The sequence below is a fragment of the Pongo abelii genome, chromosome 11 (genome assembly GCF_028885655.2).
Source record: "Pongo abelii isolate AG06213 chromosome 11, NHGRI_mPonAbe1-v2.0_pri, whole genome shotgun sequence".
Lineage (NCBI taxonomy): Eukaryota > Metazoa > Chordata > Mammalia > Primates > Hominidae > Pongo > Pongo abelii.
Genome location: NC_071996.2, coordinates 72,594,977 through 72,621,441, shown reverse-complemented (window position 1 = coordinate 72,621,441; position 26,465 = coordinate 72,594,977). Strand labels below are relative to the sequence as shown.

At 35.3% G+C, this 26,465-nt stretch overlaps 1 protein-coding gene across 3 annotated transcripts in view; it reads right to left on the bottom strand.

The window, feature by feature from the left end:
• Positions 1–26,465, bottom strand: part of UBR3 (ubiquitin protein ligase E3 component n-recognin 3) — a 256,407-nt gene that overhangs the window by 28,882 nt on the left and 201,060 nt on the right. For all 3 annotated transcript variants that reach the window (XM_024243049.3, XM_024243051.3, XM_024243050.3), the window contains exons 31-32: positions 25,728–25,830; positions 14,210–14,313 (exon numbers count right to left, since the gene is read on the bottom strand). In XM_024243049.3, the coding sequence (XP_024098817.3) occupies positions 14,210–14,313; positions 25,728–25,830 (207 nt within the window). The remainder of the gene's footprint in view (positions 1–14,209; positions 14,314–25,727; positions 25,831–26,465) is intronic.

Below are 26,465 nucleotides of genomic sequence, written 5' to 3'. Positions count from 1 at the left end.
CTCGACCTCCCAAGCTCAAGCGATCCTCTCATCTCGGCCTGTAATCTGCCCCGCTCAACAGTAGCTAGGACTACAGGCATGTGCCACTACACCTGATTAGTTTTTTATTTTTTGTAGAGATGGGGCCTCCCTATGTTGCCCAGGTGAGTCTCAAATTCCTTGGGCTCAAGCAATACTCCCACTGCAGCCTCCCAAAGAGCTGGGGTTAGAGACATGAGAGTCTGAAATTATAATGTACTATTATATTTGCTGCCCAACAGATCTGAAATTATGAAAGCAAAATTCCTCTATTCATCCAAAGAACATATAAATGAGAAGTACTCAGCATAGTGGAAAGGGTGCTCTCTTTCAGAAGACCAGAGTGCTAATGCCATTCAACCTTGGAATAGCTGTGGAACCCTGGCAAATGCCCTTCCTGGGCTTCACATGCTCAACAACAATGTCTGGGAGTCTCAATGTTTAAAACCAACACATCGTCTACCCCATATGATATACATCTTAAGGATAGTATTATATGGAATATGATATAAATCTTATAAAGTTAAAAAAATCTTGATGTTTAGGTTACCAATTTGGCTTCAGAATTTAATGAAAACTATAGCAATAAGCCTGGGCAACACAGAAAGACCCCATCTCTACAAAAATTTTTAAAAATAGCTGGGTGTGGCCAGGCGCGGTGGCTCATGCCTGTAATCCCAGCACTTTGGGGAGGCCGAGGTGGGCAGATCACAAGGTCAGGAGTTTGAGACCAGCCTGGCCAACACAGTGAAACCCTGTCTCTACTAAAAAATACAAAAAATAAGCCAGGCATGGTGGCGGTTGCCTGTAATATCAGCTACTTGGGAGGCTGAGGCAAGAGAATAGCTTGAACCCAGGAGGCGGAGGTTGCAGTGAGCCAAGATTGTGCCATTGCACTCCAGCCCAGGCAACAGTGTGAGACTCTGTCTCCAAAAAAAAAAAAAAAAAAAAGCTGGGTACGGTGACAAGCACCTGTCATCCTAGCTACTCGGGAGGCAGAGGATCACTTGAGCTCAGAAGGTGAAGGCTATAGTAATCCAAGATCACTCCACTTAACTCCAGCCTGGGCAATGGAGTGCAAGCCTGTCTCAAATAAATATAAAAATAAAAATAAAAAACTTAGCAATATGAAATAGTAGTAACAATATATAAAGTGCCTGGTAGCTTCTGGCACATATTAGGTACTTAATAAATGGAAGCTTTAATATTGATAATTAACATTTATATTTACCTAATAACTTAGCAATTTTCTTCAAGTGTCTCATTCAATCCTCAAAACAGTCTCAACTGGATAACTGAGCTTCAGAAAGATGTGCTTGTGATATCAAAGCTAATAAGCACCCAGGTCTGAACTTGAATCCATATAGATCATTTTTCTTCAGGTTCAGTGTTCCTTCTATTATATTATACTCCTCCCCTAGTAAATGGATACTACCATTTAATCAGTTGCTGGAGTCAGAAACTTGCAGATATTCTTAACAATTTCTCCATTAAAATAATCACCAAGTCCTGTTAATTCTACTTTTTAAATATTTCTCAAGTCAGTTTCAACACCCTGGACTAGACTTCCATCCTTTCTTGCCTAGACCTATAATCCCAGCTAAAGTGGCTGTGTTGGGGGTCCCCAAGACCACTGCCAGGTTTGATGATTCACTAGGAGGACTTATAAGACTGAGTACAGAGTCATACTCATAGCTGTTATGACTTATGACTGCAAAAGGATAAAAGTTAAAATCAGCAAAGGGAAAAGGCACATTGGGTGAAGTCCAGAGGAAACTTCCAGAGTCTTCTTCCAGTAGAACCACACAGGATGTGCTAAACTCCCCCAGCAACAACCAGCTGTGATGGCATGTAGGAAATGGATACCAGGGTATCTCATTAGAGACTCAGTGCCCAAGGTTTTTACTGGGGTCATGCAGGTACTCTCTTCCTAGTACATACCAAAATTCCAGACTCTCAAGAGGAAAGCAGGTACATTCGGCATAAACCATACTCTTTGTACAAACAGTTTAGGCATACTGTGCCACTCTTATCAATTCTGGGAATGGTGGGACCCCTCCTGATGCTAGTCAAGGCCTAACCTTGCAAGCAGGCCTTTCAAAGGACAGCAGTCAGGCCTTCTATGTTAATTCTTTCTAGCACAGTAGTTTATCTGTATCACCTCTCAGCCCCCTGCAATCTACTTTCCTTATTCCAGCCAGAATGATCTTTTATTTTTCCTCCAGCTTTACTGAGGTATAATTGACAAAAATTATATTATTGAAGGTAGACAATGTAGTTCTGATATAAGCATACATTTTGAAATGATGGTCACAATCAAGTCAACTAACATATTCATCATCCCGTATAGTTACATGTGTCTGTGTGTATGCTGAGAATACTTAAGATCTCTTTGCTTAGTGCATTTTAAGTATACAAGAGAATATTACAGCTATAGTCACCATGTTGTATATTAGATCTCCAGAACTTATTCATCTTATAACTGAAAGTACACACCCGTTGACCAACATCTCCTCATTTTCCCCACCTCCCTGTCCCATGTGAACCACCCTCCTACTCTCTATTTTGACTTGTTTAGATTCCACATATAAGTGAGATCATGCAGTATTTCTCTCTTTGTGGCTTATTTCATTTAGCATAACGTCCTATGGGTTCATCCACGTTGTCGCAAATGGCAAGATTTCCTTCTTTTTTAAGGCTAAATAATGTCCCAGTGTACTTATATGCCACATTATCTTTATTCATCCATTGACAGACACTTAGGTGGTTTCCATATCTTGGCTATTGTGATTAAATAATGAACATGGGAGTGGAATGCAGATGTCTCTTTAAGATACTGATTTTACTTCCTTAGGATGTACACCAGAAGTGGGACTATTGGATGATACAGTAGTTCTATTTTAGTTTTTTGAGGAACCTCCATACAGTTTCAGGATGCCCAGAACTAAGGAAAAACAATGAGTCAACAATCAGAATGAGTCATATTAGAGAAATATTTAGATGACAGAAATTATAGGATTTCGTGGACCTTTGGAGGTAGAGGGTGATGGTGGTATCTCATAGATGGTAGCAGCATTGACTAAAATGTAAAACAAGAGGATGAGAACAGGCTTGGATAGGTAGAAAATTAACATTATATATACTGCGTTTGAGGCATGTCTAAAAATTCAAGTCTGGAACTCACTGGGGAGTTGTAGTCTAAAGCTAGAGATTTGGGAATCATCAGATAATAGGTATAGTTAAAGCTATGGGAAAAAAGATAAAATTGTGAAGGAAGAGGACAGTAAATAAAGAAAAATTCATTTAAAAAGAGCCTGAAAATGAGTAGGAAATGAGACAGTAGAAGAATCAGGAAAGGATGGTGCCATCGAAGTCAAGAAAAATATTCCATCATTTAATGAAATATTTTAATAAGTGACAGACATTACAGAATTTGTCTATTAAGTACAAACAAAAACATCCTAACCAGAAAGTCATTTATATTGTGTAGAAACACCACTCACATATAGATTCTTCTTAAACTATACATACATATATTTTTTCTTTTACTAAAAAGAAGTGATGTGGCCAGGCGTGGTGGCTCACGCCTGTAATCCCAGCACTTTGGGGGCCGAGGTGGGTGAATCACCTGAGGTCAGGAGTTTGAGACCAGCCTGGCCAACATGGTGAAACCTCCTCTCAACTAAAAATACAAAAAATTAGTCGGGCGTGGTGGCGGGTGCCGGTAATCCCAGCTACTTGGAAGGCTGAGGCAGAAAAATCACTTGAACCCAAGAGATGGCGTTTGCAGTGAGCTGATAATGGTGCCATTGCACTCCAGCCTGGGCAACAAGAGTGAAATTCTGTCTCAAAAAAATAATAATAAAATAAATAAAATAGAAGTAATGTACTAAAAGAAACGATAGCCACTATAGTTTTAGCTTTTCGTTGTAGAAAAGTAGTAATTTCTGGTTTTAGTCCATTTGTCTGTCTTGATTATCATCATTTAAAAAAATACAGTCAGCTCTTTGTACCTGTGGGTTCCTCATCCATGGATTTAACCAATCATGGATCAAAAGTATTTGGAAAAAAAAAAATAGATGGTTGTGTCTGTACTGAACATGTACAGACTTTTGCCCTTCTCATTATGCCCTAAAAAATACAGTATAACAACTATTTATATAACATTTATATTGTACTAAGTAATCTAGAGATGATTTAAAGTATATGAGAAGATATGTGTAGGTTATATGCAAATACTACACCATTTTATGTAAGGGGCTTGAGCATCTGTGGATTTTGGAATTGGCAGGGAGTCGTGGAACCAATCTCCCATGGATACCAATGGATGATTAACTGGCAATTTAAAGTCAAGGCTTAAGTTCTCACATTCACTTGTTCATTTAACAGATATTTATTTATTGAATGCTTGCCATGTGTAACACCAACATCTTTTAGGGACCTACGAGAAACAAGGAATCTCTCACATGAGGTTTATATTAGGTCAACACGCTGCTAACTACCAACATTAAAACAGAAAACAAAGTCCTTCAAATACAATTATCAACATTTAAAAAGAAGAAAAAAGGACTGGACATCTAATCTAAGTCAGTGTGTTTAAAAACTACAATAACAACAAAAAAAACTATCAAAATACCTGAGGATGAACAAAGGAAGATCAATACCTACTTGAAATGCCTTAGAAGCAAACTACCTGTAGTTTCTTTTAAGACAAGGTAGAGTATATCTAAAATAACAAAATCCCTAGGGGAAGAGCACACAGGTAAACAGGACATGATCTGAAGAAGGTATCAGACATTTTATTCTGTTCCTATCACCACGATAATTTTTTGTAAAAATACTATTCCACTGCTTCCATAAAGCACTTTGCATATACCACATGCAGATGTCAAATCTTCTCAGTCTTACCTTTTATGATTTGGAGTTACTAACTACATGTGCTCTGACCCTCTCCAAAAAGTCTAGTCTACAAGAAAAATCAATTTGTCATGGCTTTTCTGTGTGAAAAACTAAAGTCTATTTTCTCTCTGATGAGTGAAGAATCCAAACAGTTTAATAAGACTTCATTTGCCTTAGTCAACACAGAACCAAGAAAAGATACCAAGTCCGTCTAACAACTAATAGGGTAGTAAATGCTGGTCCTTTGGGTATACTTCAGGCAATTGAATTTTGGGTCCAATAAACTGCCAACATTCTCAAAAAACATTATATAGAAGTGATCACAATATAAGTGTTAAAGATTCAAATGGAAGTAATAGCTTTCTTGAATTTTAAAATGGAAAACAAGCAATTTACTATAAAATAAGACTATTGTGTTTTTAACACATCCACTGTATCCCCAAAGCATTTACTGAACATATGATGTACCAAGTGGAAATCAGGATAGATGGTGCTGCTAGTCTTGGAGGAACTGACAGTCTGGAGAGGGCGATAGTAAAGAAAATCAGACAGGTCAGGTAAGTATCAAAACAGAATCACAGAGAAGTTTTTATGGCAATGAGAAGAAGGATATCCAATAGAAAGGCTTCTAGGAAAGGGCAACACAAGGCAAAGGACCATCATGAGTTATTAAGAATAGATAAATGGCAAACACTTAAAGATGCTCACAGTTCTCCTATCTTAAAAACAAAAAATAACCCCTTTGAAATAGTAATCCCCCCTTATCCTCAGGAGATACACTCCAAGACCCCAGGGGATGTCTGAAACTGCGGATAGTTCTGAATCCTACATCTGCAGTACTATGTAACAAGATGGGTTTGAACTGTGCAGGTCTACTCATACAAGGATTTTCTTCCACTTTTGCCACCCCTGAGACAGCAAGATCAACCCTTCCTCTTCCTCAGCCTATTCAACATGAAGATGACAAGGATGAATACTTTTATGATGATCCACTTCCACTTAATGAATAGTAAATATATTTTCTCTTTCTTATAATTTTCTTAATAATGTTTTCTTTTCTCTAGCCTTATATTGTGAGAATAAAGTACATAATACATATAACATACAAATTATGTGTTAATTGACAGTGTTATTGGTAAGGCTTCTGGTCAACAATAGGCTATTAGTAGTTAAGTTTTTGGGAAATCAAAAAATATGTGCAGTGGATTTAACTGCATGGTGGAGCGGGGTGGGAAGTGGAGAAGTAAAGCGGGACCACACCCTTTGCCTCTGTGTTGTTCAAGGGTCAACAGTACATACATACCTATGATAAAGTTTAATTTATAAATTAGACACAATAAGACATTAAGAATAATAGAACAATTATAATAAAAATTATGAAAATGTGATCTCTCAAAATTATTTACTGTACTATGGCCATAACTTTTACTATTTAAGGTGTGATTGTGAAACTAGCACAAATTTTTTTTTCCTTCTTCATAATTTCATGGATAGAGGACTCATTCTTACCAAAGATCTTAGTAACCTCAGCATACATTTTTCCTTTCCTTATTAAGTAAGGAATTTTCACCTTTTCACTTAAAAGAAAAAACTTTAGTTTCTCTTTGGCGTATCCAAATTGCCAGTGTCAACTGAAGAATCACAAGGTTTACAAATTTGGAAACGAGGGCTTTATTTCTCATAAAACGTTGCATCCTGCAAGCTAGCCATCAGCAAGCTGGGAATCACAGCTTCTAGCATAAGCCAAGAGCAAGTCCTTTGAGGAAGGTCAGGAATTTATGCTAAACAGAGTGGCTAAGTGTACACGTTCAATAAGCTACAGGAAGAGTCATGAGTATTTATGAAAGGAGAAACACACACATGCGCAATTTAGCTTCATACCTCTTCATGGGTTGCGTGTTCAAAAAATGGTGGCAACAGCATGATGCCAGAGTGAGGTTTTGACCCTCTGACATTAGAAGGTAGAGTAGAAGACACAAAAACCCTCACTGAACTTCCTCCATGAATTGGCCAAAACTAGTCCAGAGATGCTGGTCAGCTTTGGGGAAGGGGTGTATTGTAAAATTGCAAAGAGGGAGAGGGGAGTTCGGTTGCAACCCCAGATGATTAATGATCCTCACAATGATCCTAAAGAAAATCGTTCACACCTCAGTGTGCCCCTCCCTTATCAACCTTTAACCTGAATTATTTTCTAAGGAGTAAGCAGAAACCAGCTCTAGAAAACAAGAAACAAAAGATCATTCTTTAATAACGTCTGTTCAGATGGGGAGCTTAAGATTTTATTTTTCTTTCTCGCCACCATCACTAGTCTTGTGCTTTGGGGCCATTATTAAGTAAAATAAGAGTTACTTGAACACAAGCACTGTGATACCACGACAGTTGTTCTGATAGCCCAGATGGCCACTAAATGACTAATGGGCAGGTAGCATCTACAGTGTGGATATACTGGACAAAGGGATGACTTCATTTCCCAGGGAGAAAGGGACAAGACAGCATGAGATTTCAGTGTACTACTCAGAATGGCATGCAACTTAAAATGTATAAATTATTTATTCTGGAATTTTCCATTTACTCTTTTTGGACCAAAGTTGACCATTGGTAACAAAAATCACAGCAAGTGCAACCATGGGTAAGGGGGGACTACTGTACATCACGTATGGCTTCTGTTCTCCTCCTCCATTCTCTCTTGAAAGACCTCTCTGTTCACTGTCTCAATTCTCTCACTTCCTTCTCATTTCTCATCCCACTGTAATCTGCTGATTCTACAAAATATATTTGTATATGGCCACAAGTCCCCAGGGTAATATATAAGTAATTAAATTTTAGAGGTCAAAATCCTTTTGAAAATCTGGTAAGAGCTGTGAAACTACTCAGAAAAAAATGCACATATACATACAATTTTTTTCCTTACTGTTTTAGGAGAATTATGGATTTCTTAAAGCCTATTAATGAACTCAAACCACATACTAAAAAGCCTTGGTCTTAGGCCAGCACAGTGGCACATGCCTGTAATTCCAGCATCTTGGGAGGCCAAGGCAGATGGATTCCTTGAGCCCAGAGTTCGAGACCAGCCTGGGCAACAAAGTGAGACTCCCCCCCTCCCCGCCACCATCTCTACAAAAAATAAAATTAGCCAAATGTGGTGGTGTGCACCTGTGGTCCCAACTACATAGGGAGTCTGAGGCAGGAGGATTGCTTGAGCCCAGGAGGTCAAGGCTGCAGTGAGTTACGACTGTACCACTGTACTCCAGCCTGGGCAACAGAACAAGACTGTCCCCCCAAAAAATTTAAAAAATAAAGCTTTGGTCTGAAGAGGCTATCAAAGACTGTTGGGGTTATATCAATAGGATACAAGTCAACCTGAAGTATTTAAACAGTTATTATTTTACTATGGGACTGAAGGACACTAAATATATTAAAATCCAAGAATTCATAATACTGGAAAAAAAGCAATCAGCTTTGGAGAATGCTAAAAAAAAAAAGTCATTTTTCTGAAAACTGGTACAAAATCAAGCATTTAACCTGCCTTTCCTATATCAACTTTACCAATGTGTAAACAAATAGGAAAAGTAGGAAAAAATTTTAGTTTTATGAATTCCACTTAAGAAATGTAATAATTAAGGAATAAATCTAGAGAATAATCAATAGCTTCTACTGTCACATAAAGAGGAACAACTGGAAATTATATCTCCTGATAAAAGTATTTAACATTATCCATGAAGTATTTTTGCAAAAAGAAATAAGAAACTGATTCCATCTAAATCTATCTGCCAGTTTGTAGGACACACACAGGGACAGAAGATCATGTTATTAAATGATATTGTTGGGGGTACAATTAGCAAAATAAAGACTATGGTAAGTTCTAAAGGAAAAAAGACCCAGATTCTTCAACAAATAAAATGCAAGGAAGTAGGAGGAGGGAGGCAACCCACAGATTTAAAAGAAATATAACAACCAAATCCAATGTATGGATCTTTTTTGGATCCTAAGCCAAATAAACCAAATATTAAAAAATCATTTACAGGCCGGGCGCAGTGGCTCACACTTGTAGTCTCAGCACTTTAGGAGGCCGAGGCAGGTGGATCACAAGGTCAGGAGATTCAGACCAGTCTGGCCAACATGGTGAAACCCTGTCTCTACTAAAAATACAAAAATTAGCCAGGTGTGGTGGCAGGCGCCTGTGATCCTAGCTACTTGGGAAGCTGAGGCAGGAGAATCGCTTGAACCCAGGAGGCGGAGGTTGCAGTGACCAGAGATCATGCCACTGCATTCCAGCCTAGGCGACAGAGAGAAACTCCGTCTCAAAAAAAAAAAAAAAATTTACAAGAAGCAACTATGGAATTTGAACACTGATGGTATATTTACTGATATTTAGGCATAATTGTTCATTTTTAATTGTGTTCACAATTTTTAAAAATTATTTTAAGAATCCTTATCTTTTAGAGATACATACAGAAGACTACAGAGACAAAATGATACGTGGTCTGGAATTCGCTTCAAAATAACCACAGGTGGGAGGGAGGAGGGAATAAGTGAGGGTATAAATAAAACAAGACTGGCCATGAGTTGATATGGGGGTTCATGAAACTCTGCTCTTTACTGTTATGTATGCTTGTAAATAAATAGTTTTTTAAGCCCTTGGTTTATAACAAAGCAAAACTGAGATACTTACTTTCTTCAAGTCAATGGAAAATAATAAGCAGGATTCAAGCTCTCTTTTGTGGGCCCTGCTTATGGGATCTTGGAAACAGGGATATTCTATAATCACTGGTCCCAGATGCTCTATAGAATCTTGGGAGTCTGTATTCTATACAGCATGGTTAAGAACAGATTTGTGAAGCTCCTCAAGAACAGCAACATGATCCAAACCTGGGTAACTGACCCTCCCTGATATGGTCTGATTGTCTCCCCACCCAAATCTCATCTTGAATTTTAACTCCCATAATTCCCTCATGTTGTGGGAGGGACCCAGTGGGAGATAACTGAATCATGGGGGTGGTTCCCCCGTCCTGTTCTCGTGGTAGTGAATAAGTCTCATGAGATCTAATGGTTTCATGCAGGGAAACCCCTTTCACTTGGCTATCATTCTCTTCTCTTGTCTGCTACCATGTAAGACGTGCCTTTTGCCTTCTGCCATGATTGTGAGACCTCCCAGCCATATGGAACTGTGAGTCCATTAAACCTCTTTCTTTTTTAAATTGCCCAGTCTTGGGTATGTCTTTATTATCAGCATGAAAATGAACTAATACACTCCCTATAAAGGATGATGATTTTATATCTTAAACCCTGGAGGCTCAAAAATAAGAAAGAATTTTAGCCTAAGAGATAATAATTGTAAATTTTGTGTGAATCATCTAAGGCAATAATAATTGTAAATTTTGTGTGAATCATCTAAGAGGACTTCTTAAAAAAGAAGGTGAAGTTCCTCTCTTAACTCTCATCCTGCTGCCTTAAACTAGACTGTGATGGCTAGAACTCTTAGCAGCTACCTTGGCACAGGGAGATGAGAGCCATACCATAAAGAATCTGGTGCTGTGAAGCAGAAGTGTCCGGCCTGCCTACTTTCACACTTCTTTCTACATGAAAGAAAAACAAGCAGTATCTTATTTAAGCTACTGTGTTAATTTGGTTTCTTCTTTATATTATATAGCCAAATCTGATCCTAAGTTATAAATCTTCTTTCCCCTTGTACATAAAGAACTAAATATGAATACCTGAAAACAGTGGTGTCAGAAGTTACTTCCGAGTTTATTCTTTAGAGGCCAGTGATGTGATGGGTATTATAAAACATAAGATGTACGGACATAAGAGATCAAAGAAAAAACCTGTCTTTAATATATTTAATTTGAGCTTCTGATGAGATAATTGGCATAAAAAGGTCTTTCAACCTGGAAACAATGCTAAACATTAAAAAATTTAAGAGGTATATAGGTAGGTTTCTGCATCCATCTATTTTTCAGATAAAACCATAGGAAGCATTTAACATTCTAGTAAGTCTAAACAGTAAAATTTCCTTCCTCTGCTTTTCTCTTCTAATAACAAACAATAACTTAAACAGTTACACAAATATACATTCTTACAATAAAAATAGTTTATAATAACACTGTCCCAATAAAGACCACTATTAACTCTTACATCAAAAGGGAGTGGAGAAGAAAAATTTATATTAATAACTCTATCTCCCCAACTCTCCACCTCCCCTCAAAAAAAACCTGTCTGTGGAAAATTAATATAATTAAGCTCTGAACTTCCTAGCAATTAAAGGCCTCTATCCTGTTCTCAAAGTGTGAAAGACGACTAAAAAAATTAATAAAGAATGGCATTTTTTTGTCTGACCCTAAATTCTAAGAGGAATTCATCACCACAATGACAGCTAGCAAAATATTACACAATGTGTTTGACAGCAGTATAATCCAATACCAAGATAATCCAATCTTGAATTATTGTAAAATTTTAAGAAATAATATAAAGCACAAGTTTTAAAAGCAATTCTAACTACAGGTAAATTTAATGACTGCTAAATACCTAGCTATTTGGCTCCCCAAGGGTGAAGTCCATGTTTTGGTCATCTTTGTGTGTCCAGCACTTGGCAAAGAAGCATAGCAACCTGGTACACAGTAGGTACTTATTAAGTATTTCTTGAACTGAATCAAGCAATGAATTTATTAAATTTGCTTATTAAATTTGGCCAAGAAACTCTTCTTTAATGATATTACTTTAAGGCATGATTATTAACAATATTATACATTTTTACATTGATGATTTCCTGAATTTATTCTATTTATTTAACCATTACTAAGATCAATTTTCTTGACTCACTTTAGAATATAGTTTTTAAACTCTGTTTCTACTGAATTAAATTCAGTAAGTTTGGTTAATTTCACGTATTGCATCCTCTTTCAGCATGAACTTCATCTTCTGTTGAAAGCCAGTGCCAACAGTAACTTCTGACAAGGAGGGTGATGCACCAGCTACAGCTCTCAGACACTGACACAACAGGTCCTTTACTCTTAACTAAAATATTTTTCTCTTTAGATTAAATATTAATAGAGATTAAATAGTGACATAGAGACAATCTTCCCTATGTCAAGTTTCCTTCTCTTTTACCTTTTCAGGTTTATGTAATAATTAATCTTATAAGTAAAAGGTATATTTAACACATTTAAATATTTTGAAGACATAAATAAAGTAATTTTTTAAATATTTCAAAAGGTAATACTACTAATATAATTAGAAGAGCACAATCAGGAGTAAACCAGCATGATCCAAGGCAACTGTTTCCCTAGATTAAGAAAAACTAACCAAAGTGACACAAAAAGCCTAAAGAATTTGAAACTAATTTTACAAAGAGATTAATTTTAATGAGACTACTTAATAGGTTTTTAAGCTCTATAAACACAAATGATTAAATTAGCAGACACAGTCTAACCCCCCAAAAAAAGTAACATTCAAAAATATCTGAAGTTTTGCAGTTAAATATATAATTACCTCAAGAAGTTAAACAGAATTACCATATGATCCAGCAATTCCACTTCTAGCTATACATCCCCCACGAAAAAAAAGTGTTCAAAAACTTTTTTTTTTTTGAGGCAGAGTGTCATTCTGTCACCTGGACTAGAGTGCAGTGGCGCGACCTCAGCTCACTGCAACTTCCACCTCCCGGGCTCAAGTGGTTCTCATGCCTCAGCCTCCTGAGTAGCTGGGGTTACAGGTGCGTGCCACCATGCCAGGCTAATTTTTGTATTTTTAGTAGAGATGGGGTTTCACCATGTTGGCCAGGCTGGTCATGAGCTCCTGGTCGCAAGTGATCCATCACACCTGGCCTCAAACAAAAACTTCTATATGAATGTTCATGGCAGCACTATTCACAATAGCCAAAAGGCAGTAATAACCCAAATGTCCATCAACTGCCAAATGGATAAACCATGTTGTATATCCATACAATGGAATACTACCAAGCCATTGAGATAAATGAAGTAATAATACATGCCATAACATGGATAAACCTTGAAAACATGCTAAGTGAAGGAAGCCAGACACAAAATGCAACGTAATGTATAATATCATTAATACGAAATATCCAGTATAGGCAAATCCATGAAGACAGGAAATTAGATTAGTGGTTTCCAGGGGTTGGGAGAAGGAGAAAATAAGAAAATGACTGCTTAATAGGCACAGAGTTTCCTTTGGGGCTGATGAAAATGTTCTGGAACTAACTAATGGTGATGAATGGTGATGATCACACAATACTGTGACAGTACTAAATGGCACTTCAGTTGTATACTTTAAATTGTTTAAATAGTAAGTTTTATTTTATGTGAATTTCATGATTAAAAAATATTAATTGAAGCTCACAGTGCTAGTATATTATGCTTGTTTATCAATGATATTGTTTTACTTTTTACAGAATGTCATAATTTGCATGAAATATCATAATTTGCCTATGTATTTTTAAATGATTATTTCACACCCTTAGGTAAAGGATTTATCAAAGATCAAGCTGGAGTTTGTATAAACAATGTCTTCCCCAGGAACAAGACTTTTATATACCCATAGATGTTCATTCTACTGTAACTTGTAATAGTTAAACAAAATAAAAACTAGTTTTCTAATACAGAAGATGTATTAGATTGAATATTTTAAATGTTGTCTTCAAGTGAAAGCTACAAAGACCAAGGAGCAATAATTAAAATGTTGCTAATATAATACTGATGCTTTTAATATAATAATGTTATGATATTAACACTAACTTAAAGTGATGAGACTATTTTTAATAACTACAATTACTACTATATCAAAATATGTATGCATATAGATAGAGTAAAGGCATTAAGGTTGAGAGTTTGCTCTATTTTTCGAATTTTCATTTGTATCATCACTTCAATTTTTTAAACCATTTTCAGAGTGTTTTCCCATGTCTTTACCTCTTAGTGACTAAAAAGCTGAACAGACTCACAAGAATTTTAAAAAACACTTTTTCATTGTCATTTTTTAGGTATGATTACTATTTGCTAATAATAGAAAAAAACAATGTCTGTTATTACCACAAAAAATATCCATCATACTTACTGCTGTATTTACTTCTCTTTCTCTTTTTGAGACAGCATCTCACTATATTAATACCCCAGGCTGGTCTCGAGCTCCTGTGCTCAAGCAATCCACCCACCTCAGCCTCCCAAAGTGCTGGGATTACAAGCATGAGCCACCACACCCAGCCTATTTGTCTCTATAATCTCTAGAATATTCAAAATACATAGTACATAATCAAAGAATCTGAATTATAAAGACATACCTTTGCGTAAGGGTTGTGGCATCATTAAGATCTGGATGAGCAAAAGGGATGTTACATCATGATAAAGAATTGGAACCTCAGGCTGTTGTTCTTCATATCCCAGCCTAAAAGAAAAATGTAGTCACTTTACATAGTATTGTATATCTTCTCTTTCTAATTTATATGTCACATATATATCTATGGAACAGAAATAAAAACTTTAATACACAAAGAAGAAATCTAAAAAAAAAACCTTAGGAGTCATATTTTTTGCAAAAAAAAATTATATTTTAGACTCATACCCTCTTGACTCTAACATGAAGAAAATGTATAGAAAATGTGTTGTGTTATCAAAGTAAACAATTAGGATACATTAACTTGATTATGAGTCTTTCTGATCTTAGATTACAGAAATTAAAGTATTAAATAGAGAATGAAAGAATTAGTTTCACTATAAATGGAGTGGCTTATAGGATACTTATCACAAACTTAGCAGTAACGAATAAGTAAGTTTTCACATCATTAAAAAAAGATAGGTACAGTTCCCAAATCAATTCCTGTTGAAAAGGTATGGTTAACTGCTCTTATTAAAATGTTTCAGCCGGGCACAGTGGCTCATGCCTGTAATCCCAGCACTTGGCGAGGCTGAGGCAGGCGGATCACTTGAGCTCAGAAGTTTGAGACCAGATTGACAACATGGTGAAAACTCGCCACTACAAAAAATATAAGAAATTAGCAGGGCTTGGTGGTGTGTGGGAAGATTGCTTGAACTCAGGAGGTCAAGGCTGCAGTGGGCTGTGATTGTGCTGCTGCACTCCAGCCTGGGTGAAAAAGTGAGACTCTGTCTCAAAATTAATAATAAAATAAAATGTTTCAACTTTATAACTAACAAAATTCAAATAAAATCTTTAACATTTGCAAAGTTTCAAAAAGAGATAACCAAAGCAGAACTTAAAATACACTATAAAAGGGCCGGATGTGGTGTCTCATGCCTGTAATCCCAACAGGCATGGGAGGCTGAGGTGGGAGGATCACTTGAGATCAGGAGTTCAAGACCCAACTGGGCAACACAGTGAGACCCTGTCTCTACAAAAAATAAATTTTAAAAAGTACACTATAAAAGACAAAGTAGTAAACCTTAGGAATGTGCAGTACTATGAAAAACATAGACTATATTATAAAGCAGAGCTTATTCTAAAAGAATTTTTTAAATGCCTTTAGAAGGTTAATTTTTTGACTACAGGTTTAATTTTTAATGACAGAGAAGAAAAGTAAATCTTAAGCTCCAGAAGTAGCTAAATTCTGAAGCTACACTATAGACTTGGGATGAACAAAATTGTTCAACTCTTTTATTAGGCTCGATCATTCAGCAAATATTTACTGATTACTTACTACAGGTCAGGCACTAAACACATTGGTGAGTAAATCAACCCCTGCTGCTGAGAAACTTTTAGCTGACAGAGGAAGACAGCTCTCTGAATTTCTCCATTTTCTACAAATATTCCTTAGTATACTTGTTTTCCTCTCCAAGGATAATCCTTCATTAATGCTATGAATCCTGATACTGTCTTTCAAGTTTCTCTAGCCTCTCTGCAAGGCCAAGGTTTAAAAAAAAAAAAAAAAACGTGTAGGGGTCACACCACTTCTATTATTCAAATTCCCCACAGAAATAGTTTCACATGATCAACAATGATCTCCTAATTACAAAATTTAGTGGACATTTTAAATCCTTATCTTACAGACCCTTGACTTGACTTTAGATACAGTTGAACATTCTGCCTGGAAAATTTTCTTGGCTTTCGTGAAATACTGTCCCAAGTTACCTTCTATCTCTCTGATTACTCCACTTCAGTCTTCTTCACAGGTTCATCTTCCTCTGACTAACAAAAAATACTGTTATTCCTCAAGATTCCAATTCTCCCTTTCTTTTCTCACTAAGGACTCTTTTTGAAAGACCTTCTAATCCATGATTTCAATTGCCAGCTATACACTGATGACTGTATGTCCAGCAATGACTCTCTTGAACTCTCTATCTGAATATCCATTACTTCCACTTGTATATCTAACAGGCAGGCAGCTCAACAGGCCTCAAAGTGAACCCATAATCTTTCTCTCTCTACGCACACTCCCACCAGTCACAACCATTCTATTAGGCTGGTGCCAAAGTAATTGCTGTTTCTGCCACTAAAAGCAACGCACCAACCTTAATACTTACCCCTCTATAATCTAAGTTCTGATGTGGCTCATTTCTTATATCCTCCTGCATTTACACAATACCTGAAACGTAACAATGCCTAAAACATGATAGTCCTCCAATAAAAGCATAATGAATAAATAAGCTAGGAACTTGAGGACATCCCAAAGCCATCTTCTCTCACTCACCCCATATTTAATTGGCACGAAGTCCTAATGACTCTATCTCTACTTCCTCTTTGCCACCCCTATGGCCACTGCCTTTAAGTATTCAATCTCCTCCAATTTTATGTTCCTCTAATTCATCCTCTATATCTTTAGTGCCTGGAAGAAGTTTCCACAGAATGATATCTTGTTTATCATTATATCCCAATGCCTGGATTAAAACAGTTAATAAAACTAGCTGGATAAACAAATGAAATATTCATGGGAAAATGGATGGATGAATCAACAAATAAACAAGTGGTACATAATTTTAGATTATCAAACTGCTACATTAAATTTAACAGGTGTTTAAAAGATTCTCACTTAAAATTAGAAGAAAGTTTATGGATCCATTTAAGCTAGCCCAATTTCACTCTTATGCAAAACTGTACTTTATTGCATAAAAATCAAAAAGGCTTGAGAACTTCTTGCATGATAACCTACAGACCAACAAATTGCAGAGCTTTTAGGTATAGAAAAGAAAAGCATTCCCAAATAAAAAAATTCAATATACTTTAATAAAATAGGGGTAGTATATGCAACTGAAAAGCTTAGAGTGCTTAACAGAATACTAGACACTTATTTTACATTATATGCTAACAACCGTTTTCTACAATACAAGTAATCTTTCTCAAAATGAGAGGTGGATTCCTTTATGCTATTATTAATTTGCTTATTATTGTATGTGTCCTTCCAATATTATTTAAAATCAGTCCAAATTGCCATATGCAAGAATTATATACTACTAAGAATGCATAATTAACAAATGTTTCAAAACTGAAACATAATATGCATACAACAGAATAAAACAAAAAATGAATTAAAAGAATGGGGAATATTTCTAGTTGAGGAAACTGCATATTATAAAGATAACTACTTTCCCAGATTAATTTATGAGTTTAAAATAATTATAATCAAAATTACAAGTTAGGCCAGATGCAGTGGCTCACGCCTGTAATCCCAACACTTAGGGAGGCCAAGGCGGGTGGATCACCTGAGGTCAGGAGTTTGAGACCAGCCTGACCAATATGGTGAAACCCTGTCTCTACTAAAAATACAAAAATTAGCCTGGTGTGGTGGAGTGCACCTGTGGTCCCAGCTATTTGGAAGGCTGAGTCAGAAGAATTGCTTGAACCCAGGAGGTGGAGGTTGCAGTGAGCCAAGATCACACCACTGCATTCCAGCCTGGGTAACAGAGCAAGACTCTGTCTCAAAAAAAAAAATTATAAGTGAGGGGAAGGGCTTAGAAAATGTTCTAAAAACCTTCCGGAGATGGAGAACAGCAAAGAAAAACTGGGAGTCAGAGTTTGGGGAAGAGAAATGAGAGGAACCTAACTCAACCCTATAACTAGACATAATAAATCACCTCAACAATAAACCATCATGGTATCGTCAGAGAAACAGGCTTAGAGCTCAATAGAACAAAGAAGAAAGCTCCTAATCAGGCCTATAATGTAGGAACACTTAGTATTTAATAACTAGGATATAAAATCACTAAAAATACTACTTGGTTATTTGCAAATAAATTTTAGATCTTCACCTAACACTACAGGTGAGAATGAATTCCAAGTATGTTATATAGTTTTAAAAATCATCCCATGAGAAAACTCTAAAGTGAAAATATAGGTAGATATTGCAAATCCTAAGACTGGATTACACATTGTAATACTAGTTATAAAAGTATACATCAGCTCTTGGAAGACATGGGCATTCTAAGTATGAAAGTAATAGGAAAAAATAAGAAATATAAGGTCTGATTCATCTGGCTACATGAAAATTTAAAACTTCAATGGGTCAAGAAAAGTAATTACAAAAGTAGAAGGCAAACATATTTTGGAAAACACTTATAAACAACTATGACAAAATAAGATTTAATATTTTAAACCATGGAGAATCATTCACATAATTTTAAATAAGATGCCAACAGAAAATGAACAGAGGTCCTGAATATATCATTCACACACAAAGAATGTATACAAATAACTAATAAATATAAAAATACTTAACTTTGCTAGAAATCAAATAAATTTCCATTACTTTAGGATCCCATTTTTAATCACTCATATTAGCCAAAAAATGTTTAAGTGATAATGCTTTTTTTGGTAAGTTTTTTTCCCCAATAATAATCAGAAAAAATCCTGGCAGTTATTGGCTGATAAGATAAAAATAGCCATTCTAAGGACAGAGAGAGAAATGGATCTTTCCTAGCACATCACTGGCCCATAACTGGAATGAATGAATGGATTGATGCACCCCTCTGTAGAAAAGAGAACCAAAGATTTCAACTACAGGGTTTAATATGATCATTGTGATAACTATCTTTTAAAATGCTTAATATTTTAAAATACATAATTGTTCTCACTAAGATCAGGAACTAGGCAAAGATGTCCCCACTCCCCACTTCTTTTCAACATCATATTGGAAGTACTAGCTAATGCCTCAAGATAAGAAGAGGAAATTAAAGTTATACAGATTGGGAGAGAAGAAATAAAACTGTCTTTCTTTGTTTACAGATTACATGGTCGTCTATGTAGAAAATCTGAACAAACTGACCAAAAAACTCCTGGAACTGATAAGTGATTGTAACAAGGCTGCAGGACACAAGGTTAATATATAGAAGTCAATCACTTTCATATATACCACCAAGGAACAATTGGAATTTGAAAATAAACACACAGTATCATTTAAATTAGCAACCCCCCGCCCCAAATAAAATACTTAGGTATAAATCTAGCAAAATATATGCAAAGACCTATTTAAGGAAAATGACAAAACTCTGATAAATGGAATCAAACGACTACATAAATGGAGAGAGACAGTCCATGTTCATGAGTAGGAAGACTCAATATTGTCAAGATGTCAGTTCTTTGCTACCTGACCTAGAGATTCAATGCAATCTCAATCAAAATCCCAGCAAGTTATTTTGTAGATATTGACAAACTGATTTTAAAATTTATACAGAGAGGCAAAAGAGCTGGAATAGCTAACACAAAATTGAAGAAGAACAAAATTAGATGACTGACACTACCTGACTTCAAGACTTATCATAAAGCTACAGTAATCAAGACAATATGGTACTGGCAAAAGAGCACACAAATAAGATCAATGGAACAGAACAGAGAGCCCAGAAATAGATTCACATAATTATAGTCAACTGACTTTAACAAAGGAGTAAAGGCAATACAATGGAGAAAACACAGTCTTTTCAACAAATGGTGCTAGAACAACTGGACATTCACATGCACAAAAACGAATTTAGACAAAGACCTATGCCCTTCACAAAAATTAACTAAAAATGGATTACAGACCTAAATGTAAAACACAAAACAATAAAACTCTTATAACATAGGAGAAAACCTAGATAACCTTGGGTATGGCAATGACTTTTTAGATATAACACCAAAAGCATAATTCATGAAATAAATAACTGATAAGCTGAACTTCATTAAAATTAAAAACTTCTATTTGGCAAAAGACAATGTCAAGATAATGAGAAGACAAGCCACAGTCCTGGAGAAAATATTTGCAAAAGACACATCTGATAAAGGACTGATATGTAAAATACTCGTATAAATATAAAGAACTCTTAAAACTAACAGGAAAAACCCCAATTAAAAAATGGTACCACAGCATTAACAGATACCTCACCAAAGAAGATATACAGATGCTTAATAAGCATATGAAAAGATGCTCCAGACTGTATGTCATCAGAGAAATGCAAATTAAAACAATGAGATACCACTACATTCCTATTAGAATGGCCAAAATCTAGAACACTGATAATACCAAATGTTGACAAAGATGTGGAGTAACAAGAACTCTCATTCATTGCTGGTGGGAATGCAAAATGATACTGATATTTTGGAAAACAGTTTGGTGGTTTCTCACAAAACTAAACATGCTATTACTATATGATCCAGTTATCATGCTCCTTAGTATTTACCCAAAAAAGCTGAAAACTTATATATGCAAAAACCTGCACACAGATGTTTAGAGCAGCTTTATTCATAATTGCCAAAACTTCGAAGCAACCAAATGTCCTTCAATAGGTGATGAATAAATTAATCGTGGTACAGACAATGGATTGTTATCTCTATTATATAGAAATGAGCTATCAAGCCATGAAAAGACATTGTGGAAACTTAAATACGTATTACCAAATGAAAGAATCCAATGTGAAAAGCTACATATTGTATGATTCTAACTATATGACATTCTGGAAAAGGTAAAATTATGGAGAGAGTAAAAAGATCAGTGGTTGCCAGGGGTTGTACTGAGGAGGGATGAATAGGTAGAGCACAGAAGGTTTTTTTTAGGACAGTGAAACTACTTTGTATGACACTACAATGGTGGCCAAATGTCATTGCACATTTGCCTAAACCTACAGAATGTTCAACAGCAAGAGTGAACCCTAATGTAACTACAGACTTTGGGTGATTATGGTATGTCAATATAGGCTCATCAGCTGTAACAAATGTACCACACTGGTGGTGGATATTGATAATGGGAAAGGCCATGTATCTGTTACAGTGGGGAGTATATGGGAAATCTGTGTACCTTCCTCTTAATTTTGCTGTGAATCTAAAATTGCTCTAAAAAAAAAAAAAAAACAAAGTCTTTAAAAAATAATTGTTTCTATCTCTTATCTATCTCTTAAAGTTTTAGATAGTCTTTTAAATCCAGATTATAAAAATTAATGCCACTGTTGATTCTATGGATAAGAGGAAATGGGTGGAAGAGTTAATAGGAATAGTTTTTCCATTTTTAAAAATAAAAAATGATTATCAGCACAATGAAATTAGAAGGAAATAAAGAAAATAATTTTCATAGGATTATAGAAAAAAGTATATATGAAAAACCTACATCCTTAGATATAGAATTTTATATTGGAAGAGTGTTGAAGTGAGGAACTAGAAAGACATTTCAATTTTAAAAATATATAAATATGAAATATAGATGACATATTATAATCAACTCTTATATTACAACTTAATGAATAAACGAACCATAAAAATGAGAGCAAATGTTGGGGGGGGGAGCGGGTGGGTGTGGAAAAACCAATCAAATTTTCTGGAAATTCCTCAGATCTAGTACTAGGAAAAGAAGCATACAATGACAGTTAAAACTTAGGCTCTGGAATCAGAGAGATTTGGATTAAAATCTCAGCTCCGTTCCTCAACAGCTACGTGTGCCTAAAGATCATGTTAATTGACTTTTCTAAAACTTGAGTTCCTCATATGTAAAAACTGGGATAAAAGAGTACCTAGTACATACAGTTATTAGTGACGATTAAATGAGATTATATATGCAAAGCACCAAAATGCCTAACATGAAGTACTATATAAGTGTTCACAGCATTTACTACTATCCTAATGTCCATTAATTATTACGGCTTGAAAAGAACAAAATCCAGCAATCAGTATTACGGAAAGCATAATATCTATGTCTGTACTTTAAGCTTTTTAATTAGTCAATACTAGGCTTAGAAACTTTTTGTTTGCTGAACACCTTTTAGACTTAAAGAGCTGTGTGTTCAAATATTCTGTATACCATCTTTGTCCTTATGTATGCTAGCTAGAAAGGAAAATTACTAGTTACTACTAAGGATAATGACTTTCCTTAGCAACAACTCACAAAATACTCAGTTTGCTAATTTAGTTTATAAACACAAAATACACACACACAGTTTTGTTTTTGTTGTTTTTATAAAGAGTAGCAAGATATATACATAGTCTCAAAGTATCTCCCCATAAGATACTTAGTAATTACAAAGGGTAAAATAATCACTTTACAGTGCAGAAACTTGGCACATACTGCCTTGGCTAAATGATCAGAGTTATGATCATAAGTAACAAGTTAAATCAACAGCATGTGCCTCCTCATACCATGCACTAAAAAGGAACACATTAGTCTGTGGCATTTCTGCCAAAAGGTTATAACCTGAATCTAATCACTAGGAAATACTGGACAAAAACAAATTAAAGGACATGCTACAAAATAACTGGCCTGAACTCTTAAAAAAAAAAAAAAAAGTGAATGTCATCAAGCACAAAGAAAAACTCAGGCTTAATTTCAGATTAAAGGAAATTAAAGAGACATGGCAACTAAATGTAAGCATAATCTTTTTGTTGTTGTTGTTACACAGTACTTTACTGCAACAACTGGCAAAATCTGAATAGGGTCTACATATGGTAGAGGCCAATATTATTAATAATTATTTCTCATGTGAATATCCAATTAACCCAGCACCATTTATTATAAAGACTATGATTCCCCCAGTGTTCCTTTGTGTCATTTCTGCTATAAATCCAAATATCCAGATATGTGTGACTGTTTTTGTTTTTAACAAGCACATACAAATTTATTTTCTCTCCCTGCCCTTTTTTACACAAATGATGGCATAAAGTACATATTTTCTGTTCCTAGATATTTTCTTAACATTGTCTCTGGGTGTTGTTGATCTTTCAAGATCAGTAAACAAAGAATTTCACTTTTTTTCCAAATTTATCAGAAATGTTTTCAAAGAACTTAGAACTATCCTATGACCCAGCATCCCATTACTGGGTATCTATCCAAAAGAAAATAAATTGTTCTACCAAAAAGACACATGTACTTGCATGTACATCACAGCACTATTCACAACAGCAAAGCCTGGAATAAACCTAGGTCCCCATCAACAGTGGATTGGATAAAGAAAATGTAGTACCTATATACCATGGACTCCTATGCAGCTATAAAGAGAATGAAATTATGTCCTTTGTCACAACATGGATGCAGCTGGAGGCCATGATCCTAAGTGAATTAATGCAGGAATAGAAAACCAAACACTGCACGTTCTCACTCATAAGTGAGAGCTAAACATTAGGTACTCATAGACAAAAGATGGGAACAACAGGCACTGAGGACTACTAGAAGAGGGAAGGAGGGGAGCAAGGGTTGAAAACTATTGGGTACTATGCTCACTACACCTGGATGATAAAAACAATCACACCCCAAACCTCAGCATCTTGCAATATAATCATGTAACAAACCTGCACATGTACCCTCTGAATCTAAAAGTTGAAATTATTTTAAAAAATAGAAATCTAAACATAAAAATTAAAACCACAGAAATACTAGAAGAAAACATGGATGAATGCTTTTTAACTAGGGAGTAGAGGAAGGCCTGTTTAACTATGACTCAAAATTCAGAATAAATGAAAAGATTAATATGACTATATTAAAAAACTTTGACAAAAAAATCATACATGAAGTAAAAAGACATTTGACAATCTGGTGAAATGTATTGCAACTTATAACAAAAAGGGCTAATACCCATAATACATAAACATTATCTTAAAAATGAAGAGAAAGCTGGGTGCAGTAGTGCACACTGGTAATCCTAGCAACACGGGAGAGGCTGAGGTGGGAGGATTGCTTGAGCACAGGAGTTTGAGTCTAGCCTGGGCAAAACAGGGAGATCTGGTCTTTAAAAAAACAAATAATAATAATAAAGAGGAAGGCCAGGCATGGTGGCTTTTGTAACCTCAGTACTTTGGGGAGGCCCAGATGGGAGGATCATTTGAAGCCAGGAGTTTGAGACCAGCCTGGGCAGCAAAGTGAGATCCCATCTCCACAAAAAATAATAATAAAGAAAAGACCAATGATCCAATTTTTTGAAATAGGCAACAGATTAGAGACTTCATAAAAAGAAAGGCAAATGGATGGGAATGAAAGATTGATGTCTATGAATTTATTTTGTTGTATAGTTTTTACTTCAGAAAAATATAAATTTTATACAATAAAATATAAGTCAAGCGGGAAAAAGCAGTCTTTAAATATGGAGGAAAAAAACTGAAATGGGCTGAACTATAAATCAAGTTGATGGCATAATCACATGGGAAAAGTTACTTTATGTGATTCAAAAACATAGTTTTTGACTATACATCCCTAGAAGTACATATTCTAATGACAAAGGTAATTTATGGTTAGTAGTAATATTGGTATTTTAAAAACATAATTGAGGCTATACTTTAGTTATACAAATAATTATGTCAATATTATTAGGAATCAAGACTTTAAGAGAAAAAAGATACAAGTAACCAAAAAGAAATAAAATGAAAACTGTGCAATCTTATGTTGATTAGAAATACCAGTAAGAACACAGGATCTTTTTTTCCTTTAAAAAAATATTTCGTAACTCTGTCCACTGAAATGGCCTATAGACAATGATAACCTATTAGCTATGTATGCCCTCTAGCACCCAGACTGTGGTCTCTAAATACCATTTGCCATCAAAAGGAACTAAATGGAGAAATGGCTGATTCCAAGTATAGAATAGAAAATGTACAAAACGAACCCGGGCCAACTTGTACCAGAAAGCGAGGATATGATGAAAGACTACTTGGCTCATGTCAAAAGTACTAAAGTCAGTCTGGAAAGATTCTCACTAAAGTAAAAGGGAGCAATTTGTATCAAAAAGAAGAAAGATTGAAATGGAGTGAAACACATCAAATATATATAAAATCCATGACAGCATAAAATACACCAAAGACCAAACTTATTGGTCACTACTGGAAGTTAATAGGGCATCCATTCCTTACTTTGAAAATGTATAAATCAGAAAATAATCAAGTATTCATCCTGCCAAACTGTATTTCAGGGTCAACAAATAGTTGATATGGTAAAGTTCTTTATAAAAACATTCCATCTAATCAGAAGAAAGCATTTTTTAAAATCACCATTTTGCAGCACCTAATGAAATAATGGATTTTAGCAAGAATTATCAGGGGTCCTTAAAACCATTAGGTGAAAGACTGATGGGGCACTTTACAATGCAGGAATCAGACTAAAGCTACCTGAATCCACTAATTGTAACATAAAAAGAGAGACAACCAGCCATTACATGCTTTCACTTGACTATTTCATCTGCATAAAAATCAGTGGGATTCTTTAAAAGATTTTCTCACATGGTGGGAATTTGTATGCAATTTTTACAGACAGCATAATGGTAAACCGTTTTCAGTTCTTATGATATATTTCTGTGCTTCATAAAGAAAATGTGAAAAAATCACATATATTGAAATTTCAATTCCATTTTTATATTTAACACCTATTTTTCATATAGAGTTTTAATTGATTTTAGTCTTTCAATTATACTTACTGTGGATTCATCTCTTCTAACTGGGTGAGCTTTCTCCAGGGATTATACTCAGAGTCAATGCTATAAAGCCGCATGTGCAAGGCTAATACATGAAACAGCTGATCTGAAAAAATTGAAGAAAAGGTAATTAGAAAGTTCACACATTTGTTCCAGAACAAAATTCAGACAAAATTTCTAGTTATTTCATAAGGAAATCTGTTTCCTATCCTGACAATTAAAATTCACCAAGTTTAAGTCCCAATTATTTCACACTCTCTTTTATGGTAAACTCTGAAATACATATCCAAATAATCTGTGCTAGAATCTGGACTGTCCTTAGACTCAATCTTAATACAGGAATGGTTTTCCTCATCTCCTATCACAGACATACTTGTCCTTGACTTTACGCTGCAGCCTTGCCAATTTGTACTTCTCACCATTGTGGTCTCCTCCTAACCAAACTTTACTATTATCTTCAATCCTCTACCCTGGGTAATATGAACCACAACATCCTAATAACTCACTGTTAGGTGAAGTTCTTTCTTTGCCTAATATGTGTCCCTCTAAACTTCGTTTAGACTGAAGAGTGAATTCATCATCTTTGGATTCTACATAAAGAAAAAGTAACTGAAACAGAGTATTATTTGTTACTATTCCAACTATTTAAATTTATTCTACCTGAATTGTAACAATAATCTACCAATTTTGGCTTTCAACAAAATACTGCTCATGACATGTAGAAGAAAATATCATGTTTAA